Genomic DNA, 19,241 nt, shown 5'->3' on the forward strand with positions numbered 1-19,241 from the left:
TTGAGGGGCCCCTACTTTTTAACTCCAAATGACTTATTTTTACGGTGATTTCTCTGTAATTTTTTAGGCTGCGGGCGAACTTTACAGGAAAACACAGGGAACTTATCGTCACCGAACTACCCACGGCCGGCTGAAGATGTGGGCTCCGGAGCCATCCCAGAGCGCTGCGAGTGGCGAATAACTGCAACGCACGGGGAGAGGATAATTTTGAACATCACGGACCTGGACATCTTCAAGTCCGAGTCTTGTCGGAGCGACTACTTGGAGATTCGAGACGGATACTGGCACAAATCCCCGGTCCTCGGTTCGTCAACACAACATATCTTCTGAATACAACCCCATATTTCCTGTTAAAACAGACAAAACTGAGTGACTGATGTAGGTAATTCATCATTTTCTCCGCCGAGAAGTCACACTAGCACACACTAGAAAAACAAAACAAAAATAAAGAAGAAAAACTATTTAGAGTACCTGTCCAGGAAGCCATACCCTTAAACGTTACGTACGACGTATCAAGCCGCTACCTCAGCGCACTAGAGCGCTCTCCGACTCCAAATCGTCATCGGAATCGATCCTCCCACAAATCATCGGGCAGATTACACCGTCTGATCTCCCCCTCCACTCCCTCTCACCAACCTTTTACTGGACGTCCACGCCGCCGTTAAACGTTAACTCTTTTTTTAAAATTGAGAGGCTATGATTCTTGTAAAACGCCTTGTCATTACTCTTCACTGAAGGCACTTTACTTTTTTTCTTACTTTTTTTTTAAAAAAAAGGAAGGGGAACCAACTCCTTAAAAAGTCTGTGCCAGGATATAGGGGACTGCGGCGGCCAGGTAGCGCAAAGCGCAAGGGAGTGCTGTGAAAGTTTCTGACGTAATCAATAAACTAAAAGCTAAAATCACGAAAATGTGTTTACGAAAATGGGAAATTGGAAAAGGTTCCACCAAAAAGTCGCAGCATCTCCGGTAAGCTCCTGTAAACGAAGAACAAGACACGCTATCTAATTCAGGCGCAATGGTCTGGTAAAGTCTCTGGATTGCATTTCAGCAAATGCACGCCAAACTCCTTCATTTCGTCAGGTATGCGATTTGATCTCCGGAGAGTTAAAATAGTTGCTCGAGGTTGAAGGGGACCGAGCGAAGGCGCGGTACTGAGCTCCCAATGAAATGAACCAGCAGAAAAAGTACGAATTTAATTATTCTGATACATGTTTCTTAACTAGAATTTCACGTAGGTTTACGATTCGCTTGACGAAAATTACCGAAGTTAACTCCCAAGATTTCAGAATTCGACATTTTTTCTTTTCAGATTGGTTATGGGGAATTTGAATTGCCCCATCACAAGAAAAACAATACTTTATGTGAGTCAAATCGCGCACCACAACGGTTTTGGTAGGCTTCTCAATTAGTAATGCTCCTTATCCACCCTGTTTTGTTAAAAATGTATACACTGTGCATATGCAATAGCTGGGTCAAAGTGCCGTAATATTAGGATTGTCATATTTCACCTGACTGTCGCAGTAACGTGTAGTGTATGTACATGCATGCAATAAAAAACGTCGGTATCTCTGTCAGGCGTTAATTCCAGTAATTTCCGTATTTAATTCGTATATTAATTTTCGAATCGTAATTTACGTGAAATTCAGTTCGAGGAACATGTATAAGAATCCTTAAATTCGTACTCCGTCTACTGGTCAATTGCTACGAAGCAGATCCTCCGGCTCACCCAAAGTTCCTTCACTTCATCGGATATGCAATTCGACTCACAAGGAGTCTCAGTTTGCTAATCTTATACGCGCTCGCACTTTTATCTATTTACAACTCTGCAGATTAATTATTCGCGTGTCTTCTCCTTCTCCCACGATATTCGATATTCCATTCGATTTACGATTGTCATATTCCAACTCATTTTACACTTGAGTCAGCCGCTCTAATAGAAATTGATCTATATTCGACAACTCCGCGGCACCGGTTATTTTGCCGCTAGGGTGTCATACGTGCACAGATTGTCAGACTTAAGAGATATTTAATACAATTTGCTCCGTATCCGTATAAATCGTCTAGGCTATGCGTTCCTTTTAGTTATATTATCATCCATTCCAGGTAGATTTTGCGGGAGTGGAAGAATTCACGGGCCAATAAAATCAAACAGCAGTAGAATGCTCATCACATACGTCACATCGTCAAAGCAGGCAGATCACACAGGATTTGCGGCAACTTATGAAGGTATTTTCATTACTTCAGATTTTATTCGTAGAGAATTAAATAATTTGAGTTTGAAGCGCATGCGAGCGTGAAAGCTGGCGTCAACGGTAACGCCGGAATGCAAATATTCTTACTCAATAATTGAAGTCTTTGTTGCATATACAGTCAAAATAAGGCGCTCGCTCTGACCATTTTTTTTATCATTCTCAGCTTACGATGATTCGTGTTACTGGTGAATTTGTGTATGATACCTGACGAATTGATTACAGGAATTTTATACCTTCTTCGATGCAACAAATGTAATCATTTGCGATTTTGATCAATAACTCTACATACCTCTCAACTTTATCCGTCTATCGAAGTCATTGGACTAACTATCGATCGAATCTCAAGAGTCGGCCAGCTGTGTACATCTATCCCTTACTCTTAAATCGATGACCTATACAAACTAGCCAACTTAAAAAACAACCATACATTTTTTAAATTAACTGTTTTCCTAATAACATCCTGCGTTGTGTATACCTACAAATGGTGTCCTTATTGTAAGCTCCTGTAATTACTTCTCTCCTCTATGAAACAGGTTGATTAAACTTTTCAGCTGTTTGTGGAGGTGACTTATTCGTTGATGATACAGGGCATTTGGAGTCTCCCCGATACCCAGAGGATTACCAGCCAAGTAAGGAATGCATTTGGAGACTCACCGCACCCCCTGACTTTCAGGTTGCCCTCAAATTTCAGTCTTTCGATGTAAGTCTCGAATCACTCCTCTCGATTTTTAGATTAAGCTGGAAAGATTGCTGACTGCCCGTATTAATTTTAGAAGCCAAAGATGGAGAAGGTGCGTGTTCAAAATTGTCTAATTTGTTTTTCTCATGAAAGTATTTATCCTCAGTTTTCAAGAAGAATTAATTATGGCCCTCCTCCCCCATCTCATAAATAGGTACTTATTGGCCTCACCTGAGAATAAGTGAATGTATTTACTGCTCTTACAAACAAATGTTTTAAATGATTTTATTTTCAATTATTATTTTTACTTTTTAATTATATAATTTTAATTAATAATTAACTTTAATTGTGTATTGCTGACTTCAGTCAATGGTCATGGTCCGTGTTATTGACCACCAGTGGTACTCTTATCTTAACTGAACAAAGAAAATGAGAAGAAGAACAGAAGATAATATAACGCATACATCGAGAACCAAGGTGCGAAACCAAATCATTCCATTTGCGACTTTGCAAACCTCTGTCACACTTCATTAATTCTTTGGGAAACTAATCGACGTAATTTCTTGAAAACTTTCTTGGTTTTTCCTCTTTGCTAGCAGAATATTCTGTGTAAATTTCAAGCCACGAAAATGGTTGGTTTTCTTCGTAATAATAAAAAATAGGTGGGAGCGGACATTTAGAAACATCGCAATATAGATACGTGGTTTCGCTCTTTGGCCACGGACATAGTGTAGTTGATCTCAAAATCTGCAAGCTTTGATACAAGTTTTACTGGCGCAGGTGGAAAATCACGACAACTGCGTTTACGACTACGTGGAGATTCGGGACGGACACGAGAGAGATTCACCGTTGCTTGGCGTGTTTTGCGGCTACAAACTTCCTCCCGATATCATATCGACCAGCAATAAGCTCTCCGTCAAGTTCGTTTCGGATGGATCAATTCAAAAGCCAGGCTTCTCCGTTACATTTCTCAAAGGTAGCCCTTTGGAATTCCCCTTTAGCATATTAATGGAGTCTTACAAAGAACCGCAGAGCATGAATAATGCGATCCACATCGGACCGGGTATTCCACCCTTCGGAACCATGAAAGTCCAGTTTCGCAGTGCAAATGCAATTTATATGTATTACAGTAATATTAGATGAAAAAGTCTTGTCACCAGATTATATTCAATATTTTCCGAATTTCCTCTTCAGGAACTTTAACCTTCTCTCCTCCTGACTCCCCTTCCTTTGTTCTGTATCAAGAAAACATGCAAAAATGCAATCTCAGTTTGCGGCGTTGCTGACTTCTTGTCAATTTTCAGATTTAAGCCATAAGCCACTCAACGTCGCATTCCTTGAAAACTTCGATGATTTTTCTTCTCTGATGCTTGAAGAACATTCTGCGAAAATTTCAGGGCATGCTGTTAACTCGGTCTCCTTTATCGCAAAAATAAACATTTTGCGATGCATCATTTCCCGCAGAGAATCTCAAAATGTATTGACTTTTTTGGCTTGCTACGATGCATGATGACCAGATTGGGCAAATGGTTTTTGATTCTTAAAACTTTTATTTACAAGCTTATATGAAAGGCCGTGTACATGATGTGGCCCAAATTCTACCAATAGAAATGCCTTTTACCAAAGACCTTCCATTTTTTTTCAGAGTCTGATGAATGCACTCAACCGGATCACGGCTGCGAACATCATTGCGTGAATACTTTAGGGGGATACGAATGCTCCTGCATGATCGGTTATGAATTGCACTCTGACAATAAACACTGCGATGGTAAGATTTTTTTTTCTTCTCCTTTTTTTAAAGAAAAAAAATGAAACTTTTTACGCCGATGAAGTCAGAAGAACCGCACCAAGTGCTGTATTTTGCCGCCCATGCAACGCCTGTATTTTGCCGCCCCCTTCTCATTCGTTTGAAACATCGATACAAACCATCAAGTGAACGAGCTGGAGGAAGAGGGGTGCATAAGACGTGTTTACTCGTGTTGGGCACATTTTTTGTGAAAGTACTGTCTACACTGGCAAAATTTCACGGAACTTCTCGCGAAAGTTAAGTTCCGTAAACCTATCTCTGTGTGGACAAGGCCTTTCATTTATAAGAGCTAAACGAAAAGATTGTGGAAGAGTAAAGCATGGTTTAATAAGTTTAATTTCCGCTACCGCGCCAACCGCACTGTGATTAGCGCATTGCGTGAAGTATCCCACAGTCTCGTAGGCGCTATGCGTTTCACGCCGACCGCTGCTGACTGCACTGTTTTTGATGCAATGCGTGGAGTATTCATGCAGCCTTGTAGGCGCTATGAGTTTCGCGCCAACCGCTGCTGACCGCACTGCGTTTGACGCAATGCGTGAAGTATTCATGGAGTCTTGTAGGCGCTAAAATGTGTTACATGCAGACCGGCCGGCGGCGCGCCGAGGGCTTCTCCTTTTCATCTCAAGTCCTTGTCATCATTGCTCTCTTCGCACCTGCACATAGTTCTGCTTGACAGAAATACGTCCAAATATCCAACATGTTGTTCAGCATTCACGTAGGTCAACAATGGAAATGTTGCATGTGTGAGGAATTTGCGATTTGACTTATTAATTCTTATGTAAAAATTCGCGAGAGACACGACGGTCCCACTGGTTTTCTCTGAAATCAACTCCAAAGCTCAAAAAACACACTTAAAGTTGAGGCTATAATGGAGGGGATATCCCACGCTATCCTGAGAGTCCACCTCTACATCAAGACAAACTCTCCATGCAAAGATAGGGAGCAAATACATTAGCAGGGTTGCCGTGTTTTCAGTTTTGGAGTCCCCAAATAAAGTGGCAGCCCTGTCAATGTATTTGCTCCCTATCTGTCGCATGGAGAGTTTGTCTTGATGTAGAGGTGGACTCTCAGGATAGCGTGGGATTATCCCCTCCATTACGTCCTCAACTTTGAGAGCTTTTTTGAGCTTGGGAGTTGATTTCAGGGAAAACCAGTGGCACTATTGTGTTTCTCGCGAACTTTTACAAAAAGAATCAATAGTCAAATCGCAAATTCCTCACACATGCAACAACTCCATCGAATGTTGGAGCCGCCCGAAAGTAAAAACTCCCGCCATTGCCAAGATACCAATGGATGCTCTCTCGTTGTCTTTGGTTTTTCTTAGAGTGCCTGTGTAGGGAGAGTACCGACAGATCGGTTCATGGAGGGCTTAGGGCCCAAAAGTGCAGCCACCCTTCTAACCAACTTCTAACGCACAAAATTTCACTGCCAGTCCGCAGATTCCAATTCTAACCAAGATGGCCAAGAATGTACAGAAATGAGCGTTCTTCCGCGAAATTGAGTAAATTTATGCAAAAACTGAGTCAAACACGTGCTTAATAAAGGACGGTTCGTAACAATAGTATCAGTAAATCGCTCTGGATAATTGAAATTCATAGGTTGGCTGCCCTTTTGGGCCCTAATTTTATTCGCGGAGGCATCGGCGAAGGCCTGATGGACTTTCGGAGTTTCAGATCTGTCGGTACTCTCCCTATCCAAGTACTCTAGTTTTTCTCTATTGATGTTGTCGCGGGGTCGTTGTTTCAGACGCTTGCGGGGGCGTGTTGGAGGCGCAGAACGGGACGATAACGTCCCCCTCGTTCCCGGAGCTCTACCCGGGGAGCAAGCGGTGCGTGTGGGAGATCATGGCCCGGCGCCAATACCGGATCACCCTCAACTTCACCCACTTCGACCTGGAGGGCAACAACGTTCACCAACAGGAGTGCGAGTATGACAGCGTCGACGTCCGCAGCATCCTGGCCAACGGCGAGACGTTCAAGCACGGCAACTACTGCGGCTCCCGCCTCCCCCCGCCCATCACCTCCGAGACCAACCACCTCCGCATCGAGTTCACCTCCGACAACTCCGTCCAAAAAACTGGATTCGCCGCCGTTTTCTTCACAGGTCAGACTCGCACTTTCCCCACTCTTGGCTCTCCCTCTTTCCCTTCTCTCACTTCCCTATTTTACCCCCTACCCCGCACAGAGTCCACACAGAAAAAAAATTCTCGGCGTTTTTACCAAGGTCCGTTGGTACCTTTACCATCTCACTTTTTTACCAATTATTGGTAATTTTACCAAGATCGACTGGTAAGCTTACCTGAAAACCGATATTTTTACTGTTTTTTTCAGGTGAGAATACCACTTTTATTGGTAATCGATTCCCGGTAACTTGGCCATTTTATCTCGGTAATTCTACCACAGTCGATAAAAAATATTGGCGTTTTTACCAGGGTCCAGTAAAATTACCGAGAAAGTTCAATAATTTTACCTAGATTCTCGGTAATGTTACCAATTCCATAAATGGTAATTCTACCAAGAAAAAACTGGGATCAAATAGAACCCTGAATTCTAAGTAATTTTACCCTTTTCTTAGTAAAAACACCGATATTTTTTTTTCAGTGTACCCCGCATAGAGTCCACGATTATTGAAGTGCTCCCATTTCCCGGAACTAGTTCCGGATTCCGGAACTTTGGAGACTCTCCTGAATTTTTCCCGGAACTTTTGAAATTCCCGAAATGCTCCGGATCTTTTGGAAAAAATCTGAAAGGAATCCCGGAATTTTTGACGGTCATGGAGTGGGAGGAATTGGAACAAAAAAGTTCCAAATCCAGGAACTTTTGACGGACATGCAATGGGAATGGGAGCACCAGATTATTGAGACCCCCGGTGTGTCCTTTACCGGATCTGAAGTTTTTTTAGACTCTTTTGACTACAGATTGAATGAAATAAACTTCTTCGAGGCAGAGGCTACGAGTTCTACCCATCAAAATTCACAACATTGCGAAAAAATCACCCTCGGAACCTACAAGTCTAGAGTACAAACCTCTCGCCAACCCCTCTGCACTGAATTTTTAATAAGCTGTTAACTACATTGATAGGAGGATAATACACAAAGATAGCCCGAATAATTTAACTAGAAAAAATACAAAACAATGGGTAAACAAGGCTAAAAACAGAGACATAAAAAAATCTGGGACGTTTCGGGTTGGTCAAGCCCCCTCCTCGACCACGAAACAAAAATATAATTAAAAAATAAATTATAAAAATCAAGAGGCCCTTAAATCCCCATTTGCGGTGATAGCAAGAAAAAGCGAGGTTATCACACAAATCCTTTCAGTGGAAACATTTCTCGGTAGATGTACTTTCGAGCTAAAATTTGAATCAGTTATTAAAAATTTAGTATCTAAAAAGATGACTCAACAGCACGGCAATTTAAATTATTCCTAAAAACAGTAAAAGAAACTCCATTCGGCAACGCTCGACCTTCATATCATCAATGCTATCGAGATCCCAATAAAGGACCCCTCTGTTTGCGCGTAGAGTCTGGGACCACCAAAAGTATGCTCGTATTTTTGGGAGTCCAAATGCGGGCTCAGGCGCCGAGTTTTGTCTCCTCTTTCATTATTTTCGGGAACTCAAGAGTGGTCCTATGAACATGAATAAACGACTCAAATCCACAACGAAGAAAAAAACAAAAGAGGTCAGACGAATAGCGGTTAAATACATGCACAGGAATATTTCATTTATTAAATACTGCAGGTCCAAGTGTAATCCGTCACCGAGGACCCATATTATTGTGTTTGAAACCTGTCAGAGTTTAAATTAAATTCCTTCCATCGCTTTTTCTTCCTTTTTCACACGAATTTAAGTCTCTTTCAATCAAGTGGTATCCGATGACAGACGTATCTAAATATTCTATGCTGACTGCTCTGTCTTGAAGGTTCACCGTCTGAATTGCAACACTTAACGTGGACGATCGAGTAACTCGATAAAGAGAATATAGCGACGGTGAAACTACCAAACCACGTATCTCGTTTGCGGTGTTTAAAAATCTACGCTCGAATTTTATTTTTTTGAAGTCGACCAAATCAATATCATTCCTTGAAATTTTCACAGAATTTTCTCCGCACAAAGAGGAAAAATCACAGAAATTTTCAAGACTAGACGTTAAGTAGTTTTTCATTTAAAAAATAAAGTGACAGGAAGTCTGCGACGTCGCAAACCGAGATACGTGGTTTGGTAGTTTCACCGTCGATAGAGAACTTACCAATCGCAAAATAGTTGTCCTTTTCTGTAATGATAAAATGCTAGTAGACTTTCAGTACCTTGAAATTGATTTCTTGGATTCTTTCCGTTTTATTTTCGCTTAAACATGCAGAAAACAAATTTAATCAAGCTATGACGACATTAACTTAACTTGGTTGTATATTTGATTGGATAACGCAGCTCATAATTATTGACTGTTCGAGGAATCTACGGAGAAAAGAGGTGCGTTACTGTTCAAAATTTTTAACTAAATTAGAAACTTGCATTGAAATTTTCGGCTGCAAGTTGATCTGAGTGTGATAATTTTTTTTACCAATTTGACGGAGTCAAATTAATATATTTAGTGCTACAAAAAACTTTAAGTATTAAGTTTTCGATTTCCGACCAAAATCCAATTTATATTTTTATTTTCAAAGTCTGAAGGAGCAAAAATATTTATTCAGAAATGAATTTTTATACTCAACCAAATACTCTGGTCGGGTTTTCCAAGGTTATCCTGACTTGGTACGGAATATTTCTTAAAAAAAAAAAAAAAAAAAAAAAAAAAAAAACCGAATAAACAGAGAATAAACTCCTCTCTTCTCTCTTTAAGTTTTTCCTCACGAGCCACAACAGTTTTTCAACAATATTGTCTTCCTCCCTTTTCGAGAGGTATAGAAGACTGTTTGAATCTCCGAAGACACGAGGTCGACACACGTCATTAGTGAGCACAGTGGTCTTGAAGCCAAAAAAAATGCGACAAAACTGTACCCAAAAACAGTTTGCAGGGGGTGAGTCTATGGTACGTTGGTACATGTGGACTTAAAATCGCGAAAAATCAAAATCTTGGCTGACCCGAATTTTGAGATACTGCAATTTGAAAAAGGGTTATACAAAATCGACGATTTTTCCCCCATCTTGGATTTTGCCCGGAGTTGGATATGTTGTTCTCTATCACAAGACACGCCTTTTGCCGGCGTTGGCAAGTTCACCCGAAATTTTTCCCGCGCGCTACAGCGTTGCCAAGTTGAAAACAGGCATATTCCATAAGTGGCATTAAAATTGAGCTATGAAGTTGCGGTTTAAACGAAAATTCTCTAAAAATTACGCACTTTTAGGAAATGACCATGTTTTTAATGTTGCATTAATTTTAACATGCATCGTTGCCAATTTTTTTATTTTTAAATTCGACAAATTTTACAAATCCGCAAATACCCAAAAAAGCGTTCTTCAAATTCGAATGAAAAGTTGTTTAATCGATAGTGAGTTTGATTCCGCATCCATCAATATATTATAGATTGCGAGGAAACCTTTGGTTCGCGAGATAGCATCATTTGGGGCCCCCTTAGAATTGAAAATAGTATCATAAGCCCCCCCCCCCTCAAAAAAAATAAAAATTTTCCAGATGTTTTGAAAGCAACATAATTCGCAAGTATTTTGTGCTGAAAGTAGAAAAAAAAGCGTAATTATTCTGCAGAAATTGATGGAAAAATTCGTCATGGAAGCTTCAAAATGCGTTCAAATAGATTTATAAATTCAAAAATTTCTCGGGGGATGCCCCTCGGACCCCCCCCCCCCCCGCCCGCCGTGCTTGGGGCCCGGACCGTAAAACTGGTACCAGGGCCCGAGGTGGGATGTGGCGGGCCTGGCCGTATTGCCACGGAAGAATGGGTATTTACCATAAGCATTGTAAAATATCTTTTACTCGTTTTGTGATACAGAATGGTGCAAAAATAACGGCAGAAAGTGAAATAATATCAGTGGCAGGGCGTGAATGATCGATTATCGATATTTCTTCATCTGGAACTATGGTAAAGAATCGATCATTAAGGTGTTCGCTGCGAACACCCTGTTAATCGATCATTTACCATAGGTTTAAATGGCAGATCAATCGATATATTGCAAAGCACGCCACGCCACTGAATAATATCGTGTTAAAGAAAGATGATAAACGTGAGCTTGGTCCACAAGATACCATGTAATCGAGCCGACGTTGAAGTAGGTATCTTTGAAAGTCTCTTCTTCATTTTGTAATGTAAGTTATCTCGTTGCAATACTCAGTATACCACAATAGAACCAACTTCAGATACCGGAGTTTTCTTCATTTTAATTTTCCAATTTGAGCAGAGAACGGAACCGTTACGCCCAGAGGTCATTTTCCCTGTCTATCACCGAAAAGTTCCCATTGACGTGCTAAAGTAACGCTCAAACTACCCAAATTTGAAATAAAGAATTTATTCGGATCAATAGTACCGAGTTTCACGAGACTCGAACGAACAGAAACCGAGAGAGCATTTTAGGCCACGTTCGTCATCTTAAATTTGAGAATTTTCAAAAATGTACTAATGATTCGAGTTTCCCGTCGAAAAATACCCCGCGACACCGAATTTCAGAAAAACCCATCGAACAGGAGCCGAGATAGCATTTTAAGTCACGTCCGTCATCTTGGATTTGAGAATTTTCAAAAATTGACTAAAAATTCGAGCTTCCCGTCGGAAAATACCCTGTGATACAAAGTTTCACGAAACTCGAACGAACAGAAACCGAGATATCATTTTGGGCCACGTCCGCCTTATTGGATTTGAGAATTTTCAAACATTGACTAATAATTCGAGTTTCTCGTCGAAAAATACCCCGCGACACCGAATTTCAGAAAAATCCATCGAACAGGACCCGAGATAGCATTTTAAGTCACTTCAGTCATTTCGGATTTTCGAATTTTGAGGTTTTTGAATTTTGACAGATTTTGATTTAAAACGCGTAATACCCAAAATCGAAGCTCAGATTAGGATTCCTCGTAAAAAATCGATGCGATTTCATGTATCATACACTGACACCGAAATTCAGAGAAATCCATCGAACAAGAGCCAATATTGCATTTTAAGCCACGTCCGTCATTTCGGATTTTCGAATTTGGAAAATCTGACTTAAAACGCGTGATATCCAAAATCGCGGTTCAGATTCGGAGCCTCGTTAAAAATCGATGTAACTTCATGTATCATACCCGATCATAGCGTGAAGGAAAGAGACGTAACGTAGGCATACTGATTTGAGCATATGAATGCAACGTGGCAACATGGGTAGTGCTCAGTGGGTCAGCGGAGGAGGAAGAAGAAGAATTTATCGTGAGGAATTCCTCGCGACGAAACTGAAGCGCCGCCCCGTTCGGTTTCACTCGGGCGACCCGCGCGGCGGCGTAGTTCAAAGGGGCTGTACGACAGAATCTATACGCGTCGTTAAACCTTTTTCCTCAACGCTATGATAACATATGATGTATGAAATCTCATCAATTTTTCACGAGAAATCCAAATCTGAGCTTAGATTTTGGATATTACGCGTTTTAATCTATTTAAAATTGTAGGAGAAATTACAGAATTGTCCTTGAAAATTGATCACACATTAGTGTTTGTATACGTCATTAAACCTCTTTCCTTCACGCTATTCTAACATATGATGTATGCAATCGCATTAGTTTTTCGCGGGGAATCCGAATCTGAGCATAGATTTTGGATATCACGCGTTTTAATCTATTTAAAATCGTAGGAGAAATTACAGAATGGACTACTAGACAAGGTACGAATTTAAGCGATCTGATACATGTTTCTTAACCAGAATTTCACGTAGAAAACGATTCACACAACGAAAATTACGGAAACCAACTCCTAACGAAGATATTAACGTTTTTATTTCACATTGGTTACGCGGAATTTGAACTGCCCGCTCACAAGAAACTCAAAACTATACATGAGTCAAATCGCCCACTACAACGGTTTCAGCAAGCTTCTCAATCGAGCAATGTTCATTTCCCATCATGTGTTGTTCAAACTATTAGCAATTTGCTATAACTGAGCCAAAGCGTCAAGATTGAGGTTGCCAGATTTTTATATCGCAGAGACTGTCGTGATAACGTTTGGCGCGCGATGTGAATCACGTAGAGCATTGAGTTTTCATGAGCGGGTGGTTTGAATTCACGCATTAAGAATCATTAAATATCTTCGTAAGGAGTTAATTTCGGTAATTTTCGTTGTGTGCATCGTGTTTTACGTAAAATTTTGGTTAAGAAACATGCATCAGAATGCTGAAATTCGTACCTCGTCTAGTGGTCTATTGTCCTTGAAAATTGATCACGCATTAGTGTTTTCTTTTACCCCGTTTTTCTTCTGCGTTCACGTAATGACTAATGAAATTAGACCAACAGTTACTCATCGACTAGTCTAGCCTAATCCCCCAAAATCGGTCTAAAGGGCGAACGATTTTATCAGATAAGATGTGCGGTCCTAGTTTCCGGGCAAATGCGATTAGATTGAAGCTGCGATGAGGGGAAACGGAAGATATGCGAAACTCCGACGGATATTAAGTGAAAAACCAGGAAAGGGAAGCCTTTCTTCCCGAAAAGTTTGTGCTCGGGCCAACTTATGCGGTCACTGGAGCATTGTATAGGAGGTTGCGGGAAACAATTTTTTTTCAGCAACCAGGCCCGCCACGAGGGGGGGGGGGGGATACTGGGTCCCTGCTACCGGGGCCCGTGCTGCCCGTAAAAAACCACTGCGAATTCATAAAACCGCAACTTCATGGCTTAATTTTAATGCCACTTACGGAATTTGCCTGTTTTCAACTTGGCAACGCTGTAGCGCGCGGGAAAAAATTCGGGTGAACTTGCCAACGCCGGAAAAGGCGAGTCTTGTGATAGGGAGCAACATATCCAACTCCGGGCAAAATTCAAGAGGGGGGCAAAATCGCCGATTTTGTATAACCCTCTTTTCATAGTGCATGAGTGCAAGTTTTCCACTGATTTTGATCCGCTGTTTAATTTTCTGTCCATTGAATCGGCAGTGATCGGTTCACGTTTTTATTTTTCGTTCGATTCATGTCGATCAAATACATATCCTCTCTTTACATGCACACTTCCTATCATACTCTTTTTTTTAACGAAACAATTCGCTTTCTGTTGCGTCTGCAGCAGTTGTTGTTACGAATCAGTGGCGTGGCGTGAATTGCGATATATCGATTGTTATGCCATTTAAACCTATGGTAAAGAATCGATTATTAAGGTGTTCGCTGCGAACACCCTGTTTATCGATCTTTACCATAGGTTTAAGTGACACAACAATCGATTTATCGCAATTCACGCCACGCTACTGTTACGAATATGTTGTGCGTGCTGATTATAGCTCATTACATACTCGATTCTCCGAAGGCGTTTTTTTGTGCGCGAGTAGCGCAATCATTCGGAGAACGAACGAAGTAGGAATTGAGCGATTCATTCAAATCTCACCTCTGTTGTTCTCCAATAGGGTGCTCTACTTTTGCACATTAAACGACGCCTCCAGAGAGTCAAGTATGTAATGAGTTGAGATCAGCATCAACGGTGTAAGTCAGCAATCACATAACTCGGTTTGCGACGTCGCAGACTTTCTGTCATACTTCATTTTTTAAACGGATAAAACTGCTCAACGGCAATTATTCAAAACTGCCGTGATTTTTCACCTCTGTACGAAGAAAATTCTTCAAAAACCTCAAGGAATGATGTCAATTTGCTCTCCTTTAAAATAATAACATTGAGGCGGAGATTTTCAGACACAGCATACGAGATATCGACGGTGCAAGTCGGCAAACATAACTCGGTTTGCGACGTCGCAGACTTCCTGTCATACTTTATTTTTTAAATGGAAAACTACTCAACGGCAATTCTTCAAAACTGTCATGATCTTTCTTCTCAATGCGAAGAAAATTCTGCAAAAACTTCAAGATCTAATGTCAATTTGCTCTCCTTTAAAAAAATGACGTAGAGGCGGAGATTTTCAGACACCGCAAACGAGTTATGTGATTGCCGACTTTCACCGTCGATATGTGATTGCTGACTTACGCCGTCGATATTCGTAACAACAATTGCTGCGGACATAGCTAAAGGTACATTGAAAACGATTGAAAAACATTTTAGCCACTGTGCCACTTGGGTATAAATGCGGCCCTTAGTCTGGAGAATTTGGCTCCGAAGCATATAATTATGTTTGGCGTTAGTGGCTAGTGTATACTCGAGCTTGATCCATGAGCGTGATCGGGGGTGTTTCAGACAAGGACGAGTGCGCGGTGAACAACGGGGGCTGTCAGCACGAGTGTCGGAACACGGTGGGCTCCTACTCGTGCTCCTGTCACAACGGGTTCACACTCCACGAGAACGGGCACGATTGCAAGGAGGGCGAGTGCAAGTACGAGATCACCGCCCCGACCGGGAAAATCACGAGCCCCAACTACCCGGACAACTACCCCAACAAGAAGGACTGCGTCTGGCACTTCACCACCACGCCCGGACACCGCATCAAACTGGTCAGTTGAATCAACTTTCGACCGTTTTCCATCAAAGGATACTCAGCGGGGGATCAGCGGGCCGATTATTGAAATTTATAGACAAAGCTATAGACAAAGAAGACATAAGGAAAATACGGCGATTCTATTGGTTGAAGTGGGTGGTTTTTATAGACTAAGGGGGTAAATAATGGACTAACTATCGGGTCTCTCGTGGGTTACCGTTATTTAGTCTGTTACCTAGTCCTTTGTCCATTGCATCCACCCGCTTCCACCAATAGGATCCCTCCATATCCTTTTTGTCTTCTTTGTCTATTGCTTTGTCCATCAATTTCAATAATCAGCCCGCAGGAGAGTGAACCGCCAAATCGTCACTTTCCGGCTGAAGTACGGACGCACTTCATGCGACGTTTAAAAATTCCCGCCGCCATTTTATTTTTTTACAGAGAAATTGTTAGTTGAATCTGTTTGAAAATGTCACTGAATTTTGTCGGTAGCACGAGGAAAATTCAGTGAAATACTCGGACAGCTTCGTTGAATAATTTCTCTGTAAAAAAATAAAATGGCGGCGGGAATTTTTAAACTTTGCATGCCGCGAGTGAAACTTTGGCCCGAAGGTGACGAAATCGTCAGAAATTGAAGATTTTCAGGTGTTTGAAATTTTGTAAATTTCATGTTGAGAATGAAACTATTAGGCGAACTGAGCACGAGGATGTCCTTCATTTCTGGATTAAACACTTTTTGGAGGAATATGACAGAATGACCTAATCTGCTGAAATACAAGTGTTTAAAAGGGAAATGATGCCAGATGATTCCACAAAGCAGCACATTTTTTTACTTTAAAATCTATTTTTCAACCATGTCATATTCAGAAAAAATTATGAAAAATGTTGCGAATTCAACTCATTATGCACTGAAATTGTATACTTCATCTGTTTATTCATTTCTGTATATTTCGCCGCCCTCTTCTTATTCGTTTTGAGACATCAATAAAAACCATCAAGTGAACATGCCGGAGGGGAAGGGGTGCATAAGACGCGTTTACTCGTGTTGGACAAATTTTTTGCGAAAGCCCTGTCAACACTAATAGCAAAAGTTCACGGAACTTTGCGCAAAAAATAAGTTCCATAAAAATATCTCTGTGTGGACAATGCCTTCCATTTATAAAAAATGAACGGAAAATTGCGAAAGAACAAACATAAATGTTGGTTAATAATTTTAACTTCCGCTGCTGCGCCGCGCTGACTGCACTGTGTTTGGCGCAATGCGTGAAGTATTCCTATAGTCTTGTAGGCGCTATGCGTTTCATGCCGACCGCTGTTGAACGCACTGCGCCTAACGCAATGCGTGAAGTATTCATGCAGTCTTGTAGGCGCTATGCGTTTTACGCCGCGCCAACCGCTGCTGAGCGCACTGCGTTTGACGCAATGCGTGAAGTATTCATGCAGTCTTGTGGGCGCTAATACGTAGTGCATGCCGACCGCTGCCGCGCCGAGCGGGGGCTTCTCTTTTTATCTCAAGTCCTCGTCACCATTGCTCTCTGTGCCACACCGCTCTGAGCAAAATTGCGTGTACGATTTCTCTTAAAGCTCGACTAATTAAAGGTGCTGTCTCTTGTATAACCGAAAGACGACAAAATTAGAAATTATCATACACTCTCAGGAAATAAGAGATTTTGTTGCTTTTTCTCGTTTATAGTTTTTTTCTGAATCCGATTTTTTTTGTACCTACATTTAAATAATGTGCAAAATTTGCCCCCCCCCCCAATTTGCCGCGATGGGCCACGGCCCAATGCCCATGTGGCCACCTCCTAAATCCGGCCCTGTCAGACTCATGAAAAAATTTGCATTGAAAAGCTCTAGGCGCTCACGTGTCAGTGGCGAAACTAAGAAGTTTCCGCTCTCATTCTGATTTTTGTGAGGGGCACTAAGTAATAATATGTTTGCATATGATGCAATGCAATTGCATATGCATGTATATGATGAGTGTGTGTGTTTGTGTCGCCAGAGTGTGGAACCGCATGTATCCATATTGAGAGGTTTCAAAATTTTGACTCCTTTTTTTTCCGAAGAGAAAGCAGCGAACTTCCTGGCTTTAAATTTATACAGAGTCTACTGACAGAGAAGACAATTCAAGGAAGTTTTCAAGAAATTACTTAGGCTACTTAGTTCTCCACAGAAAAATAAAGTATAGCTGGAGGTCTACCATTGTTGCCAGATTGTGCTGACAATTCAGCAAATTTTCCCATAGAAATAGATGCAAAATATCGAGGATTTTTTACACAATCTAGCAACGTTGAAGCAATCGGAGATACTTGGTTTCGAATTTTGGCCATCGATATTTAGACATTTTTGTATTAAAAATCACTTGAAAATTCACGAATCAAAAACGGTTGGTTATCTTCCCTGCGTCCCAATAAAATATTGGAGGATATCTTCTCTAACTTTACGTATTATTTAAATACCACCATCAGTATGTTCTCACTGACTTTGCCTCCTGACTCGATTAACTGTGAGTTGGACAAAAACAATTTGCAGGTTTTTGAGGAGTTCGAAGTAGAATCTCAGCCGGATTGTTACTACGACCACATTCAACTGTACGACGGGGATTCGACAGATTCGACAACCTTGGGCCGGTTTTGCGGCAACAAAGTTCCGCACCCAATCGATGCCTCTACCAATCAGCTTTACATGGTTTTCAAGTCCGACTCAACTGCACATCGCAAGGGTTTTCTCGCCCATCATTCCACTGGTTTGTAGTTCCTATTTTATATACGATTCTATTAGAGCGTATGGATGGAGCCTTTGAGGAAGCGTTTAGAATTCAATTATCTTCCGTTCAAATAGGTAAAAAAAAATTCTTTAAACTGTGTCAGATTGGAGACGTTTTGTCAACGAAAACAACACGAAAAAAAAGAAAAAAAAGGGGAAGAAGGCTATTTGCGTTGTTTCCCACTATCTTGGCGAGCAAAGATGGAGACTAGAACGAAATTTGACGACTATTTTCAAGTTCAAATGATTTTTTCTCGACTTTGAATTTTCGGCGGGAAAAAATTCACGTCTAGTTGAATTCAAAATTCATCTTCTTAAAAAAATGCACTGATGCGTTTTTTTCGAACTCGATCCATTAAAAGGCACCTTCCTGAATGCTTCGCGGAATTTCGGTTGACAATTTGAAAACCTCAATTACACTGGTCAACAATTTCTTTTTTTGTCGTTTTGCCAGATGTTTAATAAACGGAGCAGGGCAGATATTTAGCGCTGATTCCAAAAATGACCTCCGTTTTCCTTAAAAAAAAAAAAAAAAAAAAAAAAAAAAAAAGGAATTTTCTCTGAAAGAACTCAATTTTTCCGGGAAAACCCGAACTCATTGAGAAAAACGGAGGTCAATTTCGGATTCAACGCTAAAAATTGGGCGAAAAACTGTGACTAATTCTGTGCAAACTGCCCCGTGTTGACCTACAATAACCTTTCCATCTTCAAGTTTTAATATGGCCATCCTGGCTTGTCATTTCCCTAGTGTGTGGAGGACATTTACCAGCAACGAAGGCTGTGAGACATCTCTACTCCCACGCCAAATTTGGCGATCACAACTACGAGAACTGGGCCGAGTGCGATTGGGTCATCGAGGCACCGGCAGGAATGAAAATCCAGTTCACGTTCCTAACTTTTGCCCTCGAAGACGAAAAAAGCTGCGCGTACGATTATGTGGAAATCATAAGCGGAATGGAAGCATCAGGCTCCTCTTACGGCAGATTCTGCGGTGATTCGGCGAGTATTATGTTGTCTTCTTCAAGTTCATGAGGGGTTCCCCTATTCTGCCGTGCTAAGGAAAAACGCCGTATGAACCTTCAGGCGTTGCCAAATTTCCTTTGATAAAACGCGAATTTCCTGGTAAATTTCTGAATATTTTCCTCCCAATTTTTCAGATAATTTATTTGCAATTTTACCTAAAGATTCTGAAAATATA

General features: G+C 41.1%; 1 protein-coding gene across 1 annotated transcript in view; it reads left to right on the plus strand.

Annotated features, from left to right (window-relative positions):
* tok (tolloid-like protein 1 tolkin) overlaps positions 1–19,241 on the plus strand; it is a 68,355-nt gene that overhangs the window by 43,582 nt on the left and 5,532 nt on the right. Inside the window, exons 7-15 of the mRNA XM_019061247.2 lie at positions 68–304; positions 2,105–2,227; positions 2,805–2,953; positions 3,713–3,908; positions 4,578–4,700; positions 6,486–6,842; positions 15,040–15,293; positions 17,810–18,023; positions 18,792–19,042. Of these exons, the coding sequence (XP_018916792.2) occupies positions 68–304; positions 2,105–2,227; positions 2,805–2,953; positions 3,713–3,908; positions 4,578–4,700; positions 6,486–6,842; positions 15,040–15,293; positions 17,810–18,023; positions 18,792–19,042 (1,904 nt within the window). The remainder of the gene's footprint in view (positions 1–67; positions 305–2,104; positions 2,228–2,804; positions 2,954–3,712; positions 3,909–4,577; positions 4,701–6,485; positions 6,843–15,039; positions 15,294–17,809; positions 18,024–18,791; positions 19,043–19,241) is intronic.

The sequence above is a fragment of the Bemisia tabaci genome, chromosome 3 (assembly GCF_918797505.1).
Source record: "Bemisia tabaci chromosome 3, PGI_BMITA_v3".
NCBI lineage: Eukaryota > Metazoa > Arthropoda > Insecta > Hemiptera > Aleyrodidae > Bemisia > Bemisia tabaci.